We start from the raw sequence: 22,060 nt of genomic DNA, 5'->3' as shown, positions 1-22,060 counted from the left end.
AGGATGCGATATCTCGGTTCGATGATGGCCTTAGAAAGGCCATAGAAGACATAGTAGTGGGTGGCGGCCCCTTCTTTGGTGACCTTCAGTGGCGTCTAGCATCTTTGCCAATGCGTCTAGGTGGTTTGGGCCTCTTCTCAGCCCGAGATGTTGGGGCTTATGCCTTTGTGGCGTCTAGAGCTCAGTCTTGGGAACTACAGGATCATATCCTTCGAAACGGTGGGGTCGTCGGGCTTGACCCAGACTATCAACAAGCGCTCGAACGCTTAAATGTCTCTCTCCCAGACTTGGATATTGGCGGTTTCTCTAACAAGGACACCGCCCCCTCGAAGCCGCAAAAAACTTTGGCGAATGCACTTTTTAGCAAAATCGTTCAAAGCCTGGGAGAAGCTTTTGATTTGTCACCCCGCCAGAAGGCGGTGTTTGAGTGTCTGAAGGGTCCCCATGCTCAGGAATTTTTGACCGTTATCCCGATTGAGGGGTTAGGACAATGCATGTCGGCAGTAGAATATAGAACCATTCTCAAATACCGGCTAATGATCCCTATGTACCCAGAAGATGAAACCTGCCCGATATGTCGTAAAGCTTGTATGGATAAATATGGGGAGCACGCAGTTCACTGTAAAGAGCTCCCTGGGTTTAAATATCGGCATGATTGGGTGCGAGATGTTTTGGGGGACATCTTAAGAAGAGCTGGGATTTCTGCTAAGAAAGAGGCCCCTGTGAATTTCCTCACGGACCCTATGGAAGGGAGATCTACTTTGCGACCAGCGGATCTGCTCGTCTTTGGCTGGGCTGGGGGGAAACATGCTTGTGTAGACCTCACGGGGGTTTCCCCTTTGGTTGGTTTAAGGGAAAACGGGTTTGTAGCTGGACTAGCAGCAAGAAAGGCAGAATCAAAGAAAGTGGATAAGCACGCTAAAGCTTGCGCAGAGAACCAACATGTCTTTATCCCTTTTGCCTTTGATACTTTTGGCTCCCTAGCGCCAGAAGCCATCAACTTCTTGACGAGGGTTCAACGGGTTATCCACAGCAATTGTTCGACCCCAAGGGGGCAGGGGTTTGTGTTCGGGAGGTTGGGGTTTGCAATTCAGAAAGGGTTGGCGGCGCAGCTTGTTGCCCGTCTACCTTCTGTTTTGATGTAACTTAACAAGTTTTCTGGTTATATTAATAAAAGGTATACAATTATTGACATTTTAAAACCAAAAAAAAAAAAAAAAAAAAGGAGAGTAAGTGAACATGTACACTACCAAAGTTAAAGCAGAGGGACTAAACACGTATATAAACAAAGTTAACCAATAAAAAGCAAGCTTTTTTTCTAAAAATAGAGGGGATAAATACGTATATTAGTGAAGTTGAAGGTTTAAAAGTAAAATACGAAAAGCGACAATTAATTACTTAAAAGAATAAAAGTAGAGGGACTTGTACACAACCAAAGTTAAAGCAGAAGGAATAAACACGCATAGAAACAAAGTTAAGCAATAAAAAAAAACTTTTTTTAAAAAACAGATGCGCTAAATACGTATATTAGCAAAACTGAATGTTTAAAAGTTAAATACAAAAATAAATGACCAATAAGAAGATGTATGGCAGTGCCTAACAGTATTCTCTCTCATGATTATTAATCATGTAGTTATAGGTAATATACGTACAATACAATTTGGATCTGGCATTATTTAAATATTATTTAGGATAAAATTAATAATACAACAGAAAAGAAAAGTATATTATGTAGTTAAAATGACATCAGAGTGTCGACATGTTGTCTATGGGCTATGGCACAACATGCTATAAGAACTTTTGTTATTACAAGGCCTAATAACATGATACAACCATAAATACCATATTCTACGATTTTCTCAATCATACAACTTATCAAAATCACAATGGTCAAGGTTCTAGATATGAATCTTGACCTCGGTGGTATGTTGAGCATCCTTAATATGCATATCGTCTTTTGCCTGTATTTGCCGTGAGAATCTTATTTTCGGGCATTGAGCTTACTGGTGTTTTGAAGTGAGGATTTATTTACTGCCAACATGCACTATCTTTATAACGATCACCACCGCCTCCACTGTCACCATCTCCAAACACACTTGTGTGGAATGACCGTGGAGACGGAGATGATCATTATGGAGATAGCGGCAGTAATATGTGCAAGTAATAGACACATAGATCGAGACAACTGTAAATATGCGCCGAGCAGGTATCAAAAGTTAGTCATATTTTAAAGCTTTTATTTTGGTAAATTGTAATGTTCTGTTTGCAATAAATCTAATTGTTTATGTATATGAAAATGCAATTTCGTTTATAATGTAACCAATAAACAATTTAAAATCAATATTTGTTTTCCGAAAAACGAGAAGATGAGGCTAGAAATAACGGCATAACTTGATTATGTATGTATATGAAAATGGCAGTTCGTTTCTAACGTAACCAACAAAACAGTTGAAAATCAATATTTATTGTCAAAGAAGAGAGGATGAGGCTAGAAATACAGGATGGTAGAAACAACGTCAAATCGAAGATTATTATACCACCACCATGTCCTATAGATAACACCTTATCCCTCCCATTATCACCCATTTCATTTTCATCCATTTATGTGATTTCACTTATATATAAAAACGAGGGTGTTTATATTTTCGCAGAGTGAAAGTTATAAAAACGAGGGTATTTATATTATCGCAAACTATTAATTTTTCATTTATATAAAAGTTAAAAATAAAAGAAAACATCATAAATGTTATAGTTAGGCTATGGGCTTTATCACGCCACGGCAGCCAGGGGGCTTTATCACGCCTTCTCTTAACTTGTAGGGTGTGTGATAACGCCCCTTGTTAAACAAAATAAAAAAAAAATTATTAGATAAAATGATGTGGGCCCCATCTGCAACTCACATTCTTCCTCGTTACCATGGTGAAGCCCCTTCAATGGCACCCCTTGTTAAACGGCGGGGTATGGGCGGTGACGCCCCTATGGCGCTATCAGAGGTGAGGTGGCAGGGGTGGCGCCCTCCACATCCTCCGGCCTTCTTATTGTTTCTCACTTCATTCTCCTAAGATTAAAAGAATAATTGTGAACGAATAGTCTGATTGTTCATTTAAGAAAGTAACCTGCATATGTGCATCTAACATTACCTAGATATGTGTAGGTAAACGGTATTAAATTAAAACATAAATGAAGAAATTAGGTTGATGTGTTTTTGTATACATAAACTACACGTCTCCATCTTCTTCATTGAGTCGCTTCTGTTCTGAACAATAGGTAAGTCCGCCCCGGCTCACGTGTATGTAAGAAACAGTCAACGGGGTGCCCACCCACCCACAACCAATAGAACTAAAAAAACAGTCAACGGGGGCGCCCACCCACCCACAACCCAAGGTAGGTCCGCCCCTGCTCACGTGTATTTAAGAAACATTAATATTAAGGCATATGAACAATTGATAAAAAAAAATTAACATATCAAAATCGTTTAGTGTTCTGTAATAACTCTTACCCTAGCTATATATGAGTCACAACTATTTTAGAAAAAAGTCTAAATCCTATCTCTCGATATGTTAAAGCATTTTTCTTTTTGATTAGCTATACTCTATAGCATGGTTGCAAAAGTCGATAGGCGCTCCCTAGTCGGATTTGGGAGTACTCGGCCTAGGCGGAGATTACTCGGGAGAGTAATTGGCCTGGGAGAACAGTACTCAGGCCTCGGCAGCCTACCTTGTAGCGAATATTTGGGGAGTACTCGGAAAACTAGGCGGATTGAAGGGTCAATGGATATATGCAATATGTTAATATATTGTTTATCTATTAAATTACATTGTTAATTTATTTAATTAACCAACGAGTTATTGTACAAAGAATGCATATATGAAAATACATGATTTTAGATGGATAACGATGGTGATATATATAAACTACAAGTTAAAATGCTTGAAGGGTTGACACGTACGTGGAGTCACCTTGTACGTCCAAACCTGATCTTCCGAGATAATCCATGCACAAGCCAGAGAAGTGGAATTATTATTAGTATAAAACCACAAACAGAACTCACAGTCCACCACTCTACTACCAACCCTCATCCGTAATCAGCCTGTTTTTAAGGTAACCAAAACTGGTTTGTTATTCTATTTCTTCGGTTTGTCTTGATGGAAAAACAGTCACCAAACTTGCTTTTAAAATTCGAGACAACATAGATATGTGGATGTGAAAACAATGGCATCGTGGCAATTATTTCATCTCGTCATGATTTAAGTTGGTTAATATGATCTTTTGTAGAGAGGAGACATGGGAAGCGAAATCGACAAGGCAATTGCTTCACTCAAGAAGCTTTTAAGGTAACCAAAACTGGCTTGTTGTTCTATTTTGCATGGTCGTATTTGGTATATGTGGTCTATAAGTGTATGTGATAGTTAAAAACAGTCCACAAAAAGCTTTGTGGCTAATTGGTTTTACTTTCGTAACTGGATCAAACAACGACGTCAATTACTGGTTTACTGGTCGAACCAGAAACAAGAACTAGATGACGGCGTAAACAATTTTAAGATATTCAAATATTACATGAAATTTAAATCCTTGATTGTATTAAAAGTTTTATACAACAATATTTTTATGTTATTTTTATTTAAAAACTAAAAGAAATGTATTGGTTTCTTAGGAAAAAACAAAGAAAAACGAATGAAAAAAAAAAGAATTAAATATTTGGGTATTAAGTTTATTTGCCTAGAAATGAAACATTAATATCTTTATAGAATAGTTGACAAATTAAAGCTTGTAAATCTTTTAAGCTACAAAAAAAAAGTCTTTATATATGTATATGAAGGTGTTGTAAATATATTTAGTTCAAATATACACCAATATCTTTTAGAAGTAAGCTACAAAAAAAAATCTTTATATATGTATATGAATGTGTTGTAAATATATTTAGTCCAAATATCATGAGATATTACACCAATATCCTTTAGAAGAGTTGGTAAATCATTTTCTAAAACATACAAGAGGTCATCTGGTTATTAATGCGATTGATAAATTATCCGTCATATCCTCATGATTTTCTTGTTATATAGTGAAAAGAAGGAGTTGGCAACCACGGCTGCTGCAAAAATCAACCAGATCATAGGTGACATCCAGAAACCCGACATTGGTCCCGCATTCGTTGGCCCTGATGTTAGGATCATGGCAGGGTTCGCCAATTTCAAGGCCAATAAGTTTTTGTACGTTATACACTTAACTTACATTACAAACGAGTTGTGCTAAATGTATCCTCTTATGTTTTTACTGAATGTACCACATCTCTTAATAAATCAGTCATATCATCACTCTACTTTTTTTTTATAAGGGGAGTTTTTCAAGGATAGAAGGGGTATGTTTAGCCTCACTCATTACAAATATAATTCACATCTTTTTGAAAATAAATAATCATGTACTTAATAATTGTGTATGAAGGGCAAATCCAACTTTGTACGATGAACTTGCCAAAGGCCAGAGCCCAAAGGTACAATATCCTTGAACATATTCAGCAAGTATTTGATACATATGTATTATAACTTTAATTTCTGATGAATACATACATTTACCCAACATGCAGTTTATGGTTTTCGCATGCTCCGACTCTCGAGTTTGCCCGTCACATGTGTTGGATTTCCAACCCGGTGAGGCGTTTGTGGTCCGTAATATAGCCAACATGGTCCCTCCCTTTGATAAGGTTAACTCACAGTTGTAATTAATACATACCAGTTACCAGTGGCGAACCCAGAAATTTTTTTCAATAGGGTCCATTTTTTTCGGTGTTCAAAATTTTCATAACAAAACATTAAAATTTTCGGGTCGGGTCATAGCGAGGTTTGAACTAGATTTAAAAAAAAAACAGAGATTTAAAAAAAAAACAGGAAAAACAAGCTTTACAAGAATTGAACCCATGACCTCTTGTTGGCAAAAAGAGGGATTTACCACTACACCAGGCTTTCATATCTTTTTATGATGTCCACCTAATTCTATTTATGGGGTCCTTGTACAATTTAATATACCGAATCTCCTACGTAGTAATTTTTTTAAAAACATTGGGGTCCGAGGACCCCGACCCGTAGGTCCGCCCCTGCCAGTTACCACCATTGTCATTAACTTAATTATGAATAATCACAGTTAATTTAACTCTACAGGTTAAATATGCTGGAGTTGGAGCCGCTCTTGAGTATGCAGTTCTGCATCTCAAGGTAACCTACATTACATAACTCAAACTCGTAAACTCGATCTAACTGAAACATACAGGTGGAGAATATAGTTGTAATCGGGCATAGTCGTTGTGGTGGAATCAAGGGTCTGATGACTTTCCCAGATGAAGGACCGACATCAACGTAAGTACCCTTTTCATGTACTTCTTTTCGATCTGACCGACCCGGTTAACTTATTACCTGGTATGTATGATACCACAGTGATTTCATTGAGGACTGGGTCAAAATTTGCACACCTGCTAAGTCAAAGGTGAAAGCTGGGAATGCAAGTGCATCGCTTGATGATCAATGCGTATCATGCGAAAAGGTAATCGTTATTTGATTAGTGAAGTAGTGATAATGATGTGTTAGGAAGTGCTAATTATGAGTTGACAATGCAGGAGGCTGTGAATGTATCGCTTGCAAACCTGTTGACTTACCCGTTTGTAAGGACTGGACTGCTGAACAAAACACTGGCAATCAAGGGTGGGCATTATGACTTTGTTAATGGGAAATTTGAGTTGTGGGGACTTGATTTCAACATTTCTCCACCTATCTCATCTGAGCAGTGATTGGGGTTACTTTTGTATAATTCCATTGTTACCCATGACTCTTTTCTTCCATCGAAGTTAATTTCATCTATGATCTCTGCTTGTATTTCCCTTGAATAAAAGAAAATTGTAAAACTTCTTATATAATAATTCCAGCCATTTGAATGGTTGTTCAGTTTTGTTAATTTCCATATATAGGTAAAAAGATATGGTCACCATATTGGAAGCTGTTTTAGACTATGGGTGTGGTTCACTAGCGAACCATCGTCACCATCCTCTACCTTAGCATCACATCACATCGCCATCCCCATCTACCATCTCTCACATCCACTATCCATGGGTGTGGTTCATCACTGGTTAAATTGATTTAAAACAAAAAAAAAATTAAACCAAAAAGATCACTGTAGGTCCCACCCCAACGATTCTTTCTATCATCACTCTCAATCGTGGCCTTCGTGGAAATCACCATGCCCTTCACAACCACTAGTGAGGGGGTCGTGTTCCACTAGTGGCCATGAGTGCCACCTCAGCCCACGAATAGCCTTCACAAGACCACAAGTCCACAACGTATGCTCTTACAAAGGTGTGAACTGTAACGTTCCAAAAATATTTCACTATCAGTATATCACTTATATAGGTACATGAGGATTCAGTTTTTATTAGACTAGTTATTTACACATATGAATTATAGTTACTAGGTAAGTTACTAGGTATCTATGTGTAAATATGTTCTGTATATAGACCTAGTATAAGCCTATTTAGTATACAACCATTATACAATTACATTCCATGGTTTATCTTGGTATCAGAGTCAAGTTCTACCGAACAATAGTAGAAACAATCTGCCTATTAAACCCTAGCCGCACTATCAAAGCTTAGGTGTTATGATAGTCTTCCATTCTGTCAAACCCTAGCAACCACTATTAAAGCTTATAGTCAATTTTAGCCGGTTATTACACAAAATCAAGTCTTAAATTTGTAAACACGATAAGATATAATCACTCACTACAACACGTTAGAGAAAATGCACCTATCGTTGGTTGGTGTAGTATATCGTCCAAGAACACAATGGCTTTTAGTACTGGAATGCGGTTAACATTTAGTCGAACAAAAAGTAGAGTTCTTCTTTTATTTTTTTGAAAATTTTAAATTAAAAAGTATAAATAAAAGGTAAGCAAAAAGATAGCTTTTAGAAATTTTTAACAAGAAGAATCACTTGGGTTTGACTCCCCCTTAATGAAAACACTAATTGTTTAGTTATGGACTTTCCAACGATCAGTATACAGAAATAGAAATGGCTCCAGGTTAGGTTACCAAATCATACACCTCTTTGGAAAGTTGCCACAAGCAATTTACATGACAACCAGTGGCGGGACTTGACCAAAAGTTTCGAGCGGCTGAAAGTTTTGGGACCCGATTTATATATTGTATAAATATTTAGGCAAAATAATTGGGGGGACGATCCTATATAATTTTAAAATTTTTGGACAGAAATAGGAAATTTTACACTTCTAACCGAAACATTGGGGAGCGGGTGCACCCCCCACTTCACACTAAGCCACCCCTGATGACAACCGCCTAAAGTCGTTCTATGAGGAAAGCGAATATGTGGGGGTTAACGCCATAAAGTAGTACGACCCCTTTTGAGGGCATAAATACTCTAACACAACTAGAAGAAAGCAACCAGGTGACTGCTCCGCAATGTCAGGATCAAACCCACTACAAACATGATAGCTACAATAGAAATCCGTCAACGCAATAATTAACCCTTTTAACGGTTAACGTGTTAGGTAAAAATTGTGTATAAGGGAATTAACCCACTAACTACTACTATTAATCTCTTAATTTGGTGTTAGCCCCTCAAGAGTGGAAGAAATGTGTTCTTGTAACACCTCGAAATTTTGTGTCCAATGATGTGTTAACACGTGTCATTTATTCACACGTGGCATCTATAATAAATAAAGGATTAATTTTGACAAACCTTGAAAGTATATAAATTCGAGGGTTATAAATGTCAACAAGGGTAAATATACTGTATAGTATCCCTAAATAATGCTTAAGCCTTCAAACGAATAAACTATAGATCGTACAAAAACAAAACGCGGAAGAAAGTGAGAGATTACAAACTACAGGGGTTAACTGTGTCAACATGTTTAATAATACCTCTGAGTGACCCTTTAACGTTCCAAGGACTTTGTAACGGTATTATACCCTCACTAAAATAATATATATGAATTTCGCGAAGTTTCGATATGAAACGAGAAAAGTTACGATCGAATTCGTAGAAGAAGGGTTAAAAGCGTCAACAGTGAAAGTTAAGGCTTTCCAATATAATTAATAAATAAACCGGGGACTTAATAATGCGGGTAAATAACACGAGGCCCCTATCGGTAAATAACCGAGGGCCAACCCGCAAAGTTACCCCTTCAAACCCGAAAGGTCAGGTAAATCATTACGAAAGATTTCGTTATTAATGGCTGGATTCTGCAATCATTACAAAAGGATTTGAAAATCCTGAAATCTTAACCTCTCGCGACCCGCGTGAAGGTTACGGGTAAGTTGAGGCGGGCCGCGAGCCACCTCAAATACGCGCCTGATTTCTTAAACTCAAGCGACCCGCGTTAAAGTGCATGGGAACTCCCATGCGGGCCGCGTGAAGTGCCCAGATGCAGAAACTTTGTGTTTTCTTGACTTTTGAGCATAGTGAACGATCAACCCCAATAAATGAGGTATGGGAGCCCCCTACTCGACCCATATCACTCAGGGGACATCTACTTACCATCATGGTCAGTATAGGTTGTTATTTAGTGAGCTAGAGGGCTTATTTCCACTATAAATAGCATGCTTGGCTCATAACATACACACAACACAAAAACACACTATCTGATCATTCTAAGAAGCTCCAAGCATTCTTCTCTGCTTCATATTCAAGTACTAACTTCTGTAAGTTACCTTGATCATCCATAGTTCAGTTTATGCTTAGTTTTTAGCTAAAAACCAAACCGTCGTAACTACGGTTTGACTTTACAATAAATCAGTAATGGTTCAGTCGTATGACGAATCAAAATGGTTATGAGTTGGTATTTATGTGGGTAATAAACCTCTAAAATGGTTCCCCCTGATCACCACTCTAACTATGTCAAATGTCGAGTCAAACGTGTGGTTAAAAAGTCAACAGAAAGCTATTTTAGCGATTTATGCATAATCTGTAATATATATGTTATGGAACCTGTTTTGACAATCATAAAACATGATAATAAGTATATAAACATGTTTGCGCTCGTTTGAATCGATCATTTACTATATGGAACCAGTTCGGGGCCGAAAGTCGCAAAAGTTTGACTTTTGCTTTGACTTCAGTTCTGACCCGTTTTAGTGAGGTATAAATATACCTTAGGACTCTCTTAGGACCAGGTCACATGTTGGTATAAACCTCTGTGGTCGGTTCATGAGTTATCCGAGTCTTTTACGTATTTCCGTCATTCGCCTAAAAGTTGACCGTAACGACCTTTTAAAATTAAAACGAGTATTTCGGACACGTGAACGGACCAAAACCTTGCTTGTTAAATTATAAGCATGTCCTTAAAGTTTCACGTCAATCCGAGGCCTAGAATGAGAGTTATGCTAAAAGGCGCACTTTTAAGAAAGTTTTGTAATTAACGGCGCAATTAGCATAACGCCCATCTAACCCAAGTTTTCGTCACCAAAACTTTTACCCACTGTGGTAAAATAATATTTTGGGAATTTTAGAGATTTTTAATAATTTTTACCTTGCTCATAACCTGCGGTTATGGCTACGGTTCGGTAAATACCGAATATGCCCTTTTTGGCCAAAACGGGAGTTCTACAAGGTCTTTTGACCCGATTCCAGTTGCCACTGGTTTTAAATAATAAATATAGTATTTTAAGCTTTATAAGCTGTTCGGGAAACTCAGATTTCCTGTAGAACTCGAAAAGCCCTTTTAAAGTCTTTAAAATGACCGAAAAGCCCCTACGGGGCATATTACCAACTTAAACTCGTTACGGGCATCACGGAAGGTATCTTACTGATACCAAAATACTTTTAAGGCACATTGACTTAGCAAATAAGCGTACGACTCTCATAGTTAACCGTTTCGCCTATTTGCGCACACGGTACGGCTCATGGAACTAGTTTTCGTGCAATAGCCGATATGGGTCAAATTATATTATTTGAACCCCAAAATCCAGAGTATGAACTATAAACCCATATAAAACAAGTCACTGAACTTGTTGGGTCCAAATCATACTCCATTCTCGGTTTTCGCCTTTTCATGCGAATTAACCATATCTATATATCGGAATCAACCGGTTTAAGCTACGGCTAATACAAGGACCGTTAGGATTCTAAGAGGTTAATTAAAACCTTCGTTCCAGATTAGGAGCCCCAGTAAAAGCTATCGGTGACTTGATCTAAATTAAGGATTAATACTTGCAAAGGTAAATACTTTAACTTATTTCCCCTATATGGGCTTGGGTTACGGTATATTAATACCGCTTGATTGAGCATTATATAATTCCATCGCTTAGGTGGTTAATTGATTAAATATGATCGGCTCATTTAAACAGTTTTGTTGCTTATAAGCCTTTGGGGGGTTTAATGACCGTTGTCCCGGATATCCTTGGCATCATTTTACGAAATGGCCACGACCATCGACATCCCGGTGTAGGCGTACACCCGGTATAAAGTGTCGACATTAAAATTAAAAGACGTAGCCGTTGGTTTTTATACTACGGTTTTACGCAAACGTGGTGTGTCTATAAATCTTTAACCCGGCACGACCCGGGCTACTGAACGCATAAAAGAACATGTAAAACGTTCACAAGATCATTATGAATTTTCCCAAGTTATAAAAGAGTTTGTGCCTTGTGCATTCAAATCAATTTTACTAAACATTTTTAAATGTGTCAGTTGAATGTATTTACCAGTGTAAACTGACGTATTTTCCCCAAAAAGATTAAGTGCAGGTACCTAAACGTAATTGGCTGGTATTAGCTCCCTAGCGTCGGGATAAGTCTCGCAAACTTGATTGCAGTATCTGATGGAACAATACTTTATGCTTATTTACGATCCACTGTGGATATATTCAACCCTGTAATACATTTTGATATTACAATCAGAGGTTGAAATTTATATATTTATCTTATGCTTCCGCTGTGCATTATATAATTGTGTGGTTTGACTATATTGTTGCCAACATCGTCACGGTAATCCCCCACCGGGCCCACCGGTGAGACACGTGGAAATTGGGGTGTGACAGGTTGGTATCAGAGCCAACATTGAGTGAATTAAACACTATCCTATTGTGTTTAATCTCAGTGACACAATTGCACATACTTGAGTCTAGACAATAACTTAGGACAAATTCGGATTTTTACTCCTTTTTGTCCTTATTTTCGATTTGATTTTTAATGAGTTTTGGAGCAGGAAAATGCCACCTGTTATATTCCGAGGAAGAGGAAGGGGACGAAGAGGCCGAGGAGAAATCGTGACACATCACGATAGCGAAGCTGGACCATCTGGTACAAGACATCCTTCGATGACAAGGAGCGAAGAGCCACAACGACGAAGAGATCTTTACGAACCCGCGAGGCATTCCACTTCGCACAGCTCGACGCCATCCTACCGGCACTCCTTTGGGCCAGATTCAGAAAATGATCCCAATAACCCACAACCTTCCTTCATACCTCTACAACGTTCGGTTTCGCACCGAAATTACGACGACCCTACTCCATACTACATAGGTCAGTTTAATCCGGCTGACTACATACAGGAACCTTCAGGTTTTGTTCCACTAGGGCCACAAGACCATTTTTCTGAAGATCCCATGGAGGAAGATGAGGATCCTACTGAACCAGCTCGTGGTACGCCCACGCATCCGATAGAAGTTTCTGATGGGTCATCCTTCCATGGAACGCCCTATCAAGGACCTGACAGTTTCCAAGCGATGTTTGACCGACATGAGTGGTACTACACACCACCTCAACAGACATCTCAACAACCGAGACATCCACAGGATCCCTCTGAGGATTCACGCTTTGAGGCAGTTACGCCACCACCTCCGCCACCGGCACAACCAGTAATACCTGATCCGCCGAGGCGTAGGAGGACAAATGCTCGTATATCTACACGAGGAGGAGGAGGTATCCACTTCAGCACTCCTCGACATTCTAGTAGTAGCCACTATCCGCCGCTACAAGAAGAAGGACCTTCAAGTCCTATACAGGAGGCGAACTCCGCACCAACTGCACGAAATTCGCCACCATTTGGGTATGACCAACCCATACCTGCTTATACGGGTCCAACGGCTTACAATCCGTTCGAACCGTCACAAGCACAATACAACTATGGCTATGAGCGCGACCCATATGTGGTGTCGGCTAGATATAATGCGCGCTACCCTGACGGAGCACATGGAAACATGGGACCACCGGACTACTCAGCTCATGGGTATCCAATACCTCCCAGACCTCCAGTTCCGCATCAAGCGCCACAACCACGTTTCTCTCCTCCTGAACAGGAAGAAATACTCCATCGACTAGATCGTGTGGAGAGAGAGAGAGTTCGAGGAAGAGAAGAAAAGCCACCGAGGATTTCTCAAGGGCTTGGCGAACCTACTAAAGGGCAAAAAGAAGAAACGTGACCATTAGCCCTTAATAGTTGTACTAATGTAATTTCTACTTTAAAATAAGTCCCTGTGTGGACAACTTATCATATTTCAGTCCCTACGTGGACTTATATTTAGTCCTTGCATGGACACCTATCTTGTATTAGTCCCTGCGTGGACTAGTCACTTATTTTAAAACCTCTCTGGAGGTATGTACTATTTGAAAGACCCGTTTAGGGCAATATGTAATTGTATTTGAGATTTTGGAATGTATGTTATGAGTTTTGTTTTAATATGTATAAAGATAAATCAAAACCATTCCTTTTACATTGATCTGCCTAAATAAAGAATCTTAAAAGGTGAAACCTAGCTTGGGGTCTTTTAAGATCTAGTCAAGATGGTATGACCTAACTGAAAAGATTCTGATTCCCTGTTAACCTCTGTACGCATGTTAACATTCATGGCAGATGTGATTCGTTAAAATCACGCACGTCATTCTTATACAATAATCCTTTAAGGATTTCAAAACCCAACTAAATGATATATAAATCGTGGGTTAAATCACCAATGAAGGTGATCAATATTATAAAGACATCCATTAGTGATGCAATGCCTACGGGCCAGTATTATAAAGACATCCATTAGTGATGCAATGCCTACGGGCCAGTATTATTAAAACATCCGTTAGCGATGCAGTGCCTACGGGCCAGAATTATTAAAACATCCATTAGTGATGCAGTGCCTACGGGCCAGAATTATTAAAACATCCATTAGTGATGTAGTGCCTACGGGCCAGTATTATTAAAACATCCATTAGTGATGTAATGCCTACGGGCCAATATTATTAAAACATCCATTAGTGATGTAGTGCCTACGGGCCAACCATATTAAGACATCCATTAGAGGTGTAGTGCCTATGGGCCATAATAATTGTCTTATAAAGACAAAAGGCAGTGGTAGTCTATGACTCTCTGTCAGAAAGAGATAAAAGAACTACGGTTCAACTCTCTATGCCTTTGATTCTCTGAAATCTCGGCTAACATTATAAAACATCATCATGATTAGGCTTTATGCCGCCAATACTATTTATATAGTTAAAATAGGATATATTCAAATCCTAATATTTAATGAAATAAAAAGTTAACCAAATATGGTCTCTGTACCATGGTTGACAAATTGTCATAAAAGACAATCATATAATAATCTTCTAAATTAAAATTTTGTTATCTTCTGTAACAGATTCAAGTTACAATGGTGGATCCCAATGGAGAGAACAGCCACACAAACGAAGATGACTATGACAATGCGTCAGTGCATTTGACAGGCGCACAACTGAAGGCTCTGATTGACAATGCTGTCCAGGCAGCTATTGATCGTCAACATACTGAGTCTCAAGGCAGAACTGTGTCAAAACCACCCTCTAAACCAAAGACACACTCCAAACCACCCTCTGAACCCAAGAAAGATGACGACAAACATTCGTCTACTGAGCACAGCGTTCATCGCGATAGAGAATATACTGATGCGTCCAGTGCTAAGGGTTGCACCTACAAATACTTTGTATCATGTAAGCCCCGTGAATTTACAGGGGAGAAAGGTGCAGTTGATTGTATCACCTGGCTGGACGAGATGGACACGATTGTGGACATCAGCGGGTGCGCTGAGAGGGACGTGGTTAAGTTTGTGTCCCAGTCGTTCAAGGGCGAGGCCCTGGCGTGGTGGAGAGCTCTGGTGCAGGCTTCAGGTAAGTCTGCCTTATACAAAATGTCATGGGGGGAGTTTATTACCCTCATTAAAGAGAACTACTGCCCTCAGCACGAGGTTGAGAAGATTGAGGTAGATTTTGTCTCACTAGTGATGACAAACCTGGATTGTCAAGCATATCTGACAAGTTTTAACACTATGTCACGCCTGGTGCCATATCTTGTGACACCAGAACCTAGAAGGATTGCCCGTTTCATTGGGGGCTTAGAGCCGGCGATCAAGGCCAGTGTGAAGGCTTCTAGGCCGACGACCTTCAGGTCAGTTACTGACCTCTCCTTGTCTCTTACACTTGATGCTGTCCGTCTGAGGGCACAAAGGAGCAAGGAGGCTGAAAAGCGAAAACGTGAGGATGATACCTCACGAAAGTCTGGGAAAAAGCACCGTGGAAACGGTGAAGGCAAGAAAGGGTCGGAGGCAAAGAAGGAGGGGCAAGCTGATGGAAGACCTCACTGCAAGGTCTGCAAGAAACCTCACTCCGGGAAGTGTAGGTTTGCGTCTGGTTCACAGTCGCAACAAAAGACTCCATCCTGTGGGCTATGCAAGTCCAAGGATCATAAGACAGTGGAGTGCAAAAAGATAAAGGATGCAACCTGCTTTAATTGTAACGAAAAGGGGCACATAAAGAGTAATTGCCCGAAGTATGCCAAGAAGGCGGAAGAGACGAAGAAGTCGAATGCGAGAGTTTTTCGCTTGGATGCAAAGGAAGCGGTTAAGGACGACAATGTGCTTACAGGTACTTTTCTCGTAAATAATATATTTGCAAGAGTACTGTTCGATTCTGGCGCTGATAAATCCTTTGTAGACCAGAAATTTTGCCAACTACTAAATATGCCAATCAAAACCCTTGACGTGAAATACGAAGTAGAGTTAGCAGACGGCACGATAGAAACCGTCTCTACTGTTCTAGAAGGATGTGAAATGTCCATTAGGAACCATTCTTTTCCTTTATCTCTACTTCCTTTCAAACTGGCGGGTTTTGACGTTGTGCTAGGCATGGACTGGTTATCTCGTAATCAGGCCCAAATCATTTGCGGCAAAAGACAGATAGTTTTAAAGACTCCGAGTGGTGAATTTCTTACCATTCGAGGGGATACGCATTACGGATTGCCCGAAGACGTATCTATGCTGAAAGCTTCAAGGTGTTTAAACAGAGGCTGTGTAATTTACATGGCTCAGGTGTTAATTGAAGAACCAAAGCCGAAGATCGAGGATCTTCCTGTCATTTCTGAATACCCCGAGGTTTTTCCTGAAGAACTACCTGGTTTGCCACCAGATAGACAAGTGGAGTTCAGAATTGACATCATTCCTGGAGCAGCTCCGATAGCAAGAGCACCCTACAGATTAGCTCCGACGGAAATGAAAGAACTGAGGACCCAGTTGGATGAACTGCTGGCGAAAGGTTTTATCAGACCTAGTTCATCTCCCTGGGGAGCTCCTGTCCTATTTGTAAAGAAGAAGGACGGATCGATGCGGTTGTGCATCGACTACCGAGAGCTAAATAAAGTTACCATAAAGAATAGATATCCTTTACCAAGGATCGATGATCTATTCGATCAGCTGCAAGGAGCGAGCTACTTCTCCAAGATCGACTTAAGGTCGGGTTATCATCAACTAAGCGTCAGAGATGAAGATGTACACAAGACTGCATTTAGGACTCGCTATGGTCATTACGAGTTCCTAGTGATGCCTTTTGGGCTCACAAATGCATCGGCTGCGTTCATGGACCTCATGAATCGCGTGTGCAAGCCGTATTTAGATAAATTCGTCATAGTCTTCATAGACGATATCCTGATCTATTCTAAAAACCAAGCTGACCACGAGAAGCACCTCCGTTGCATTCTCGAATTACTACAGCGTGAGAAACTCTACGCCAAATTCTCGAAATGTGAATTCTGGCTACGAGAAGTTCAGTTTCTAGGACACGTTGTGAGTGAGCGTGGTATCCAAGTGGATCCCGCTAAGGTAGAGGCAGTCATGAACTGGCAAGAGCCAAAGACGCCTACCGAAATCCGTAGTTTCCTGGGGTTAGCAGGATACTACCGGAGATTTATTGAAAATTTTTCAAGGATTGCTGCGCCCTTGACTTCCTTGACCAAGAAGAAAGAAAAGTACATTTGGGGCCCAAAGCAGCAAGAGTCCTTTGAAATACTGAAGCAGAAGCTAAGCAACGCACCTGTGTTAACCTTACCTGAGGGTACAGATGAATTCGTAGTTTACTGCGATGCATCACACACAGGCATGTGGTGTGTGCTTATGCAGAAGGGCAAGGTGATTGCCTATGCTTCAAGGCAATTAAAGGTGCATGAAAAGAATTACACCACCCATGATTTGGAGTTGGGTGCCGTTGTATTTGCACTAAAGTTATGGAGACATTACCTTTATGGTATTAAATTTGTGATTTATTCTGATCACAAAAGTCTCCAGCATCTGTTCAACCAGAAAGAGTTGAACATGAGGCAACGCCGCTGGATGGAAACCCTGAATGATTATGACTGCGAAATCAGGTACCATCCCGGCAAGGCGAATGTAGTCGCCGATGCCTTGAGCAGGAAAGAAAGGGTAAAACCCATTCGAATCAATGCCAAGAGCATTGACGTTAAGAATAATTTAATGGAAAGGATATTAGCTGCGCAGCGTGAGGCTGTGTTGGAAGCTAATTATCCTAATGAAAAGCTGGGAGTAACTGAGGAGCAGTTGACTCTTAGCAAGGATGGAATCCTTAGATTGAACGGACGTATATGGGTTCCGATTTATGGGGGACTACGAGATGTTGTTCTCCAGGAAGCCCATAGTTCCAAATACTCAGTCCATCCTGGTGCTGATAAGATGTACCAAGACTTAAAGGCAAATTATTGGTGGATAGGCTTGAAAAAGTCTGTAGCCGCCCATGTAGCAAAGTGCTTGACTTGTGCTCAAGTCAAAGCCGAGCACCAAAAGCCGTCTGGCTTGCTACAACAGCCTGAACTTCCCGAGTGGAAGTGGGAATGCGTAACTATGGACTTCATAACCAAGTTACCCAAGACCAGGAAAGGAAACGATACAATATGGGTCATAGTCGATAGGCTGACTAAATCAGCTCATTTTCTACCCATCAAGGAGACGTATAGCTCCGATATGTTAGCCCAACTATATGTTGATAAGATTGTAGCCTTACACGGCATACCTGTGTCTATTATCTCCGACAGGGATACTAGATACACATCTCACTTCTGGAAGAGTTTCCAGCAATCTTTGGGCACGCGTTTAAACTTTAGTACGGCTTACCATCCACAGACGGACGGTCAAAGTGAGCGTACTATCCAAACGCTAGAAGACATGCTTCGTGCATGTGCGATCGATTTAGGTGGTAACTGGGATAAAAACCTACCCCTGATCGAATTCTCCTACAATAATAGCTACCACACCAGCATAAAGGCTGCGCCATATGGTAGGAAATGCAGATCGCCTGTTTGTTGGGCGGAAGTAGGAGAGGTCCAATTATCGGGACCAGAGATTGTTTTCCAGACGACGGACAAGATTGTCCAGATCCGGGAACGTCTCAAGGCTGCCCGCGATAGGCAGAAGAGCTACGCTGATCCAAAGCGTAAGGATTTTCACTTCGAAGTGGGTGAAAAAGTATTACTTAAGGTATCACCCTGGAAGGGGGTGATGCGCTTCGGCAAGAAGGGCAAACTGAGTCCGAGATACATAGGACCTTTTGAGGTCATTGAACGTGTCGGATCAGTTGCCTATAAACTAAACTTGCCTGAAGAGCTCAATGGAATTCACAATGTGTTCCACATCTGCAATCTCAAAAAGTGCTTCGCCGACGAGTCGTTGGTGATTCCACACACAGATGTGCATATAGATGAGAGCTTAAGGTTCATAGAAAAACCTTTGTCGATTGAAGATCGACAGGTGAAGAAGCTTCGCAGAAAGCACGTACCGATTGTAAAAGTCAAATGGGATGCTCGTAGAGGTCCTGAATATATGTGGGAAGTCGAAGCTACAATGAAAGAAAAATACCCCTATTTATTTGAGTAAATCTCGGGTCGAGATTTATTTTAAGGGGGTGAGGATGTAACACCTCGAAATTTTGTGTCCAATGATGTGTTAACACGTGTCATTTATTCACACGTGGCATCTATAATAAATAAAGGACTAATTTTGACAAACCTTGAAAGTATATAAATTCGAGGGTTATAAATGTCAACAAGGGTAAATATACTGTATAGTATCCCTAAATAATGAATAAACTATAGATCGTACAAAAACAAAACGCGGAAGAAAGTGAGAGATTACAAACTACAGGGGTTAACTGTGTCAACATGTTTAATAATACCTCTGAGTGACCCTTTAACGTTCCAAAGACTTTGTAACGGTATTATACCCTCACTAAAATAATATATATGAATTTCGCGAAGTTTCGATATGAAACGAGAAAAGTTACGATCGAATTCGTAGAAGAAGGGTTAAAAGCGTCAACAGTGAAAGTTAAGGCTTTCCAATATAATTAATAAATAAACCGGGGACTTAATAATGCGGGTAAATAACACGAGGCCCCTATCGGTAAATAACCGAGGGCCAAACCGTAAAGTTACCCCTTCAAACCCGAAAGGTCAGGTAAATCATTACGAAAGATTTCGTTATTAATGGCTGGATTCTGCAATCATTACAAAAGGATTTGAAAATCCTGAAATCTTAACCTCTCGCGACCCGCGTGAAGGTTACGGGTAAGTTGAGGCGGGCCGCGAGCCACCTCAAATACGCGCCTGATTTCTTAAACTCAAGCGACCCGCGTTAAAGTGCATGGGAACTCCCATGCGGGCCGCGTGAAGTGCCCAGATGCAGAAACTTTGTGTTTTCTTGACTTTTGAGCATAGTGAACGATCAACCCCAATAAATGAGGTATGGGAGCCCCCTACTCGACCCATATCACTCAGGGGACATCTACTTACCATCATGGTCAGTATAGGTTGTTATTTAGTGAGCTAGAGGGCTTATTTCCACTATAAATAGCATGCTTGGCTCATAACATACACACAACACAAAAACACACTATCTGATCATTCTAAGAAGCTCCAAGCATTCTTCTCTGCTTCATATTCAAGTACTAACTTCTGTAAGTTACCTTGATCATCCATAGTTCAGTTTATGCTTAGTTTTTAGCTAAAAACCAAACCGTCGTAACTACGGTTTGACTTTACAATAAATCAGTAATGGTTCAGTCATATGACGAATCAAAAATGGTTATGAGTTGGTATTTATGTGGGTAATAAACCTCTAAAATGGTTCCCCCTGATCACCACTCTAACTATGTCAAATGTCGAGTCAAACGTGCGGTTAAAAAGTCAACAGAAAGCTATTTTAGCGATTTATGCATAATCTGTAATATATATGTTATGGAACCTGTTTTGACAATCATAAAACATGATAATAAGTATATAAACATGTTTGCGCTCGTTTGAATCGATCATTTACTATATGGAACCAGTTCGGGGCCGAAAGTCGCAAAAGTTTGACTTTTGCTTTGACTTCAGTTCTGACCCGTTTTAGTGAGGTATAAATATACCTTTGGACTCTCTTAGGACCAGGTCACATGTTGGTATAAACCTCTGTGGTCGGTTCATGAGTTATCCGAGTCTTTTACGTATTTCCGTCATTCGCCTAAAAGTTGACCGTAACGACCTTTTAAAATTAAAACGAGTATTTCGGACACGTGAACGGACCAAAACCTTGCTTGTTAAATTATAAGCATGTCCTTAAAGTTTCACGTCAATCCGAGGCCTAGAATGAGAGTTATGCTAAAAGGCGCACTTTTAAGAAAGTTTTGTAATTAACGGCGCAATTAGCATAACGCCCATCTAACCCAAGTTTTCATCACCAAAACTTTTACCCACTGTGGTAAAATAATATTTTGGGAATTTTAGAGATTTTTAATAATTTTTACCTTGCTCATAACCTGCGGTTATGGCTACGGTTCGGTAAATACCGAATATGCCCTTTTTGGACAAAACGGGAGTTCTACAAGGTCTTTTGACCCGATTCCAGTTGCCACTGGTTTTAAATAATAAATATAGTATTTTAAGCTTTATAAGCTGTTCGGGAAACTCAGATTTCCTGTAGAACTCGAAAAGCCCTTTTAAAGTCTTTAAAATGACCGAAAAGCCCCTACGGGGCATATTACCAACTTAAACTCGTTACGGGCATCACGGAAGGTATCTTACTGATACCAAAATACTTTTAAGGCACATTGACTTAGGAAATAAGCGTACGACTCTCATAGTTAACCGTTTCGCCTATTTGCGCACACGGTACGGCTCATGGAACTAGTTTTCGTGCAATAGCCGATATGGGTCAAATTATATTATTTGAACCCCAAAATCCAGAGTATGAACTATAAACCCATATAAAACAAGTCACTGAACTTGTTGGGTCCAAATCATACTCCATTCTCGGTTTTCGCCTTTTCATGCGAATTAACCATATCTATATATCGGAATCAACCGGTTTAAGCTACGGCTAATACAAGGACCGTTAGGATTCTAAGAGGTTAATTAAAACCTTCGTTCCAGATTAGGAGCCCCAGTAAAAGCTACCGGTGACTTGATCTAAATTAAGGATTAATACTTGCAAAGGTAAATACTTTAACTTATTTCCCCTATATGGGCTTGGGTTACGGTATATTAATACCGCTTGATTGAGCATTATATAATTCCATCGCTTAGGTGGTTAATTGATTAAATATGATCGGCTCATTTAAACAGTTTTGTTGCTTATAAGCCTTTGGGGGGTTTAATGACCGTTGTCCCGGATATCCTTGGCATCATTTTACGAAATGGCCACGACCATCGACATCCCGGTGTAGGCGTACACCCGGTATAAAGTGTCGACATTAAAATTAAAAGACGTAGCCGTTGGTTTTTATACTACG

The 22,060-nt window shown here is 40.0% G+C and overlaps 1 protein-coding gene across 1 annotated transcript; it reads left to right on the top strand.

The window, feature by feature from the left end:
• The first annotated feature begins 1,833 nt into the window (after positions 1–1,833).
• On the top strand, positions 1,834–6,942 carry LOC110879292 (carbonic anhydrase 2). Its single transcript, XM_022127715.2, has 9 exons — positions 1,834–4,101; positions 4,276–4,334; positions 5,064–5,210; positions 5,443–5,491; positions 5,585–5,701; positions 6,156–6,209; positions 6,265–6,350; positions 6,429–6,534; positions 6,608–6,942. The coding sequence occupies exons 2-9, from the start codon at positions 4,285–4,287 to the stop codon at positions 6,776–6,778; spliced, it is 780 nt and encodes a 259-aa protein (XP_021983407.1). The 5' UTR covers positions 1,834–4,101; positions 4,276–4,284; the 3' UTR covers positions 6,779–6,942.
• Positions 6,943–22,060: the final 15,118 nt, after the last annotated feature.

This window comes from Helianthus annuus, chromosome 9, assembly GCF_002127325.2.
Source record: "Helianthus annuus cultivar XRQ/B chromosome 9, HanXRQr2.0-SUNRISE, whole genome shotgun sequence".
In the NCBI taxonomy this organism is placed as follows: Eukaryota; Viridiplantae; Streptophyta; class Magnoliopsida; order Asterales; family Asteraceae; genus Helianthus; species Helianthus annuus.
Note: the sequence above shows the minus strand (reverse complement) of the source record. Positions and strands in the feature narration are given on the sequence as shown.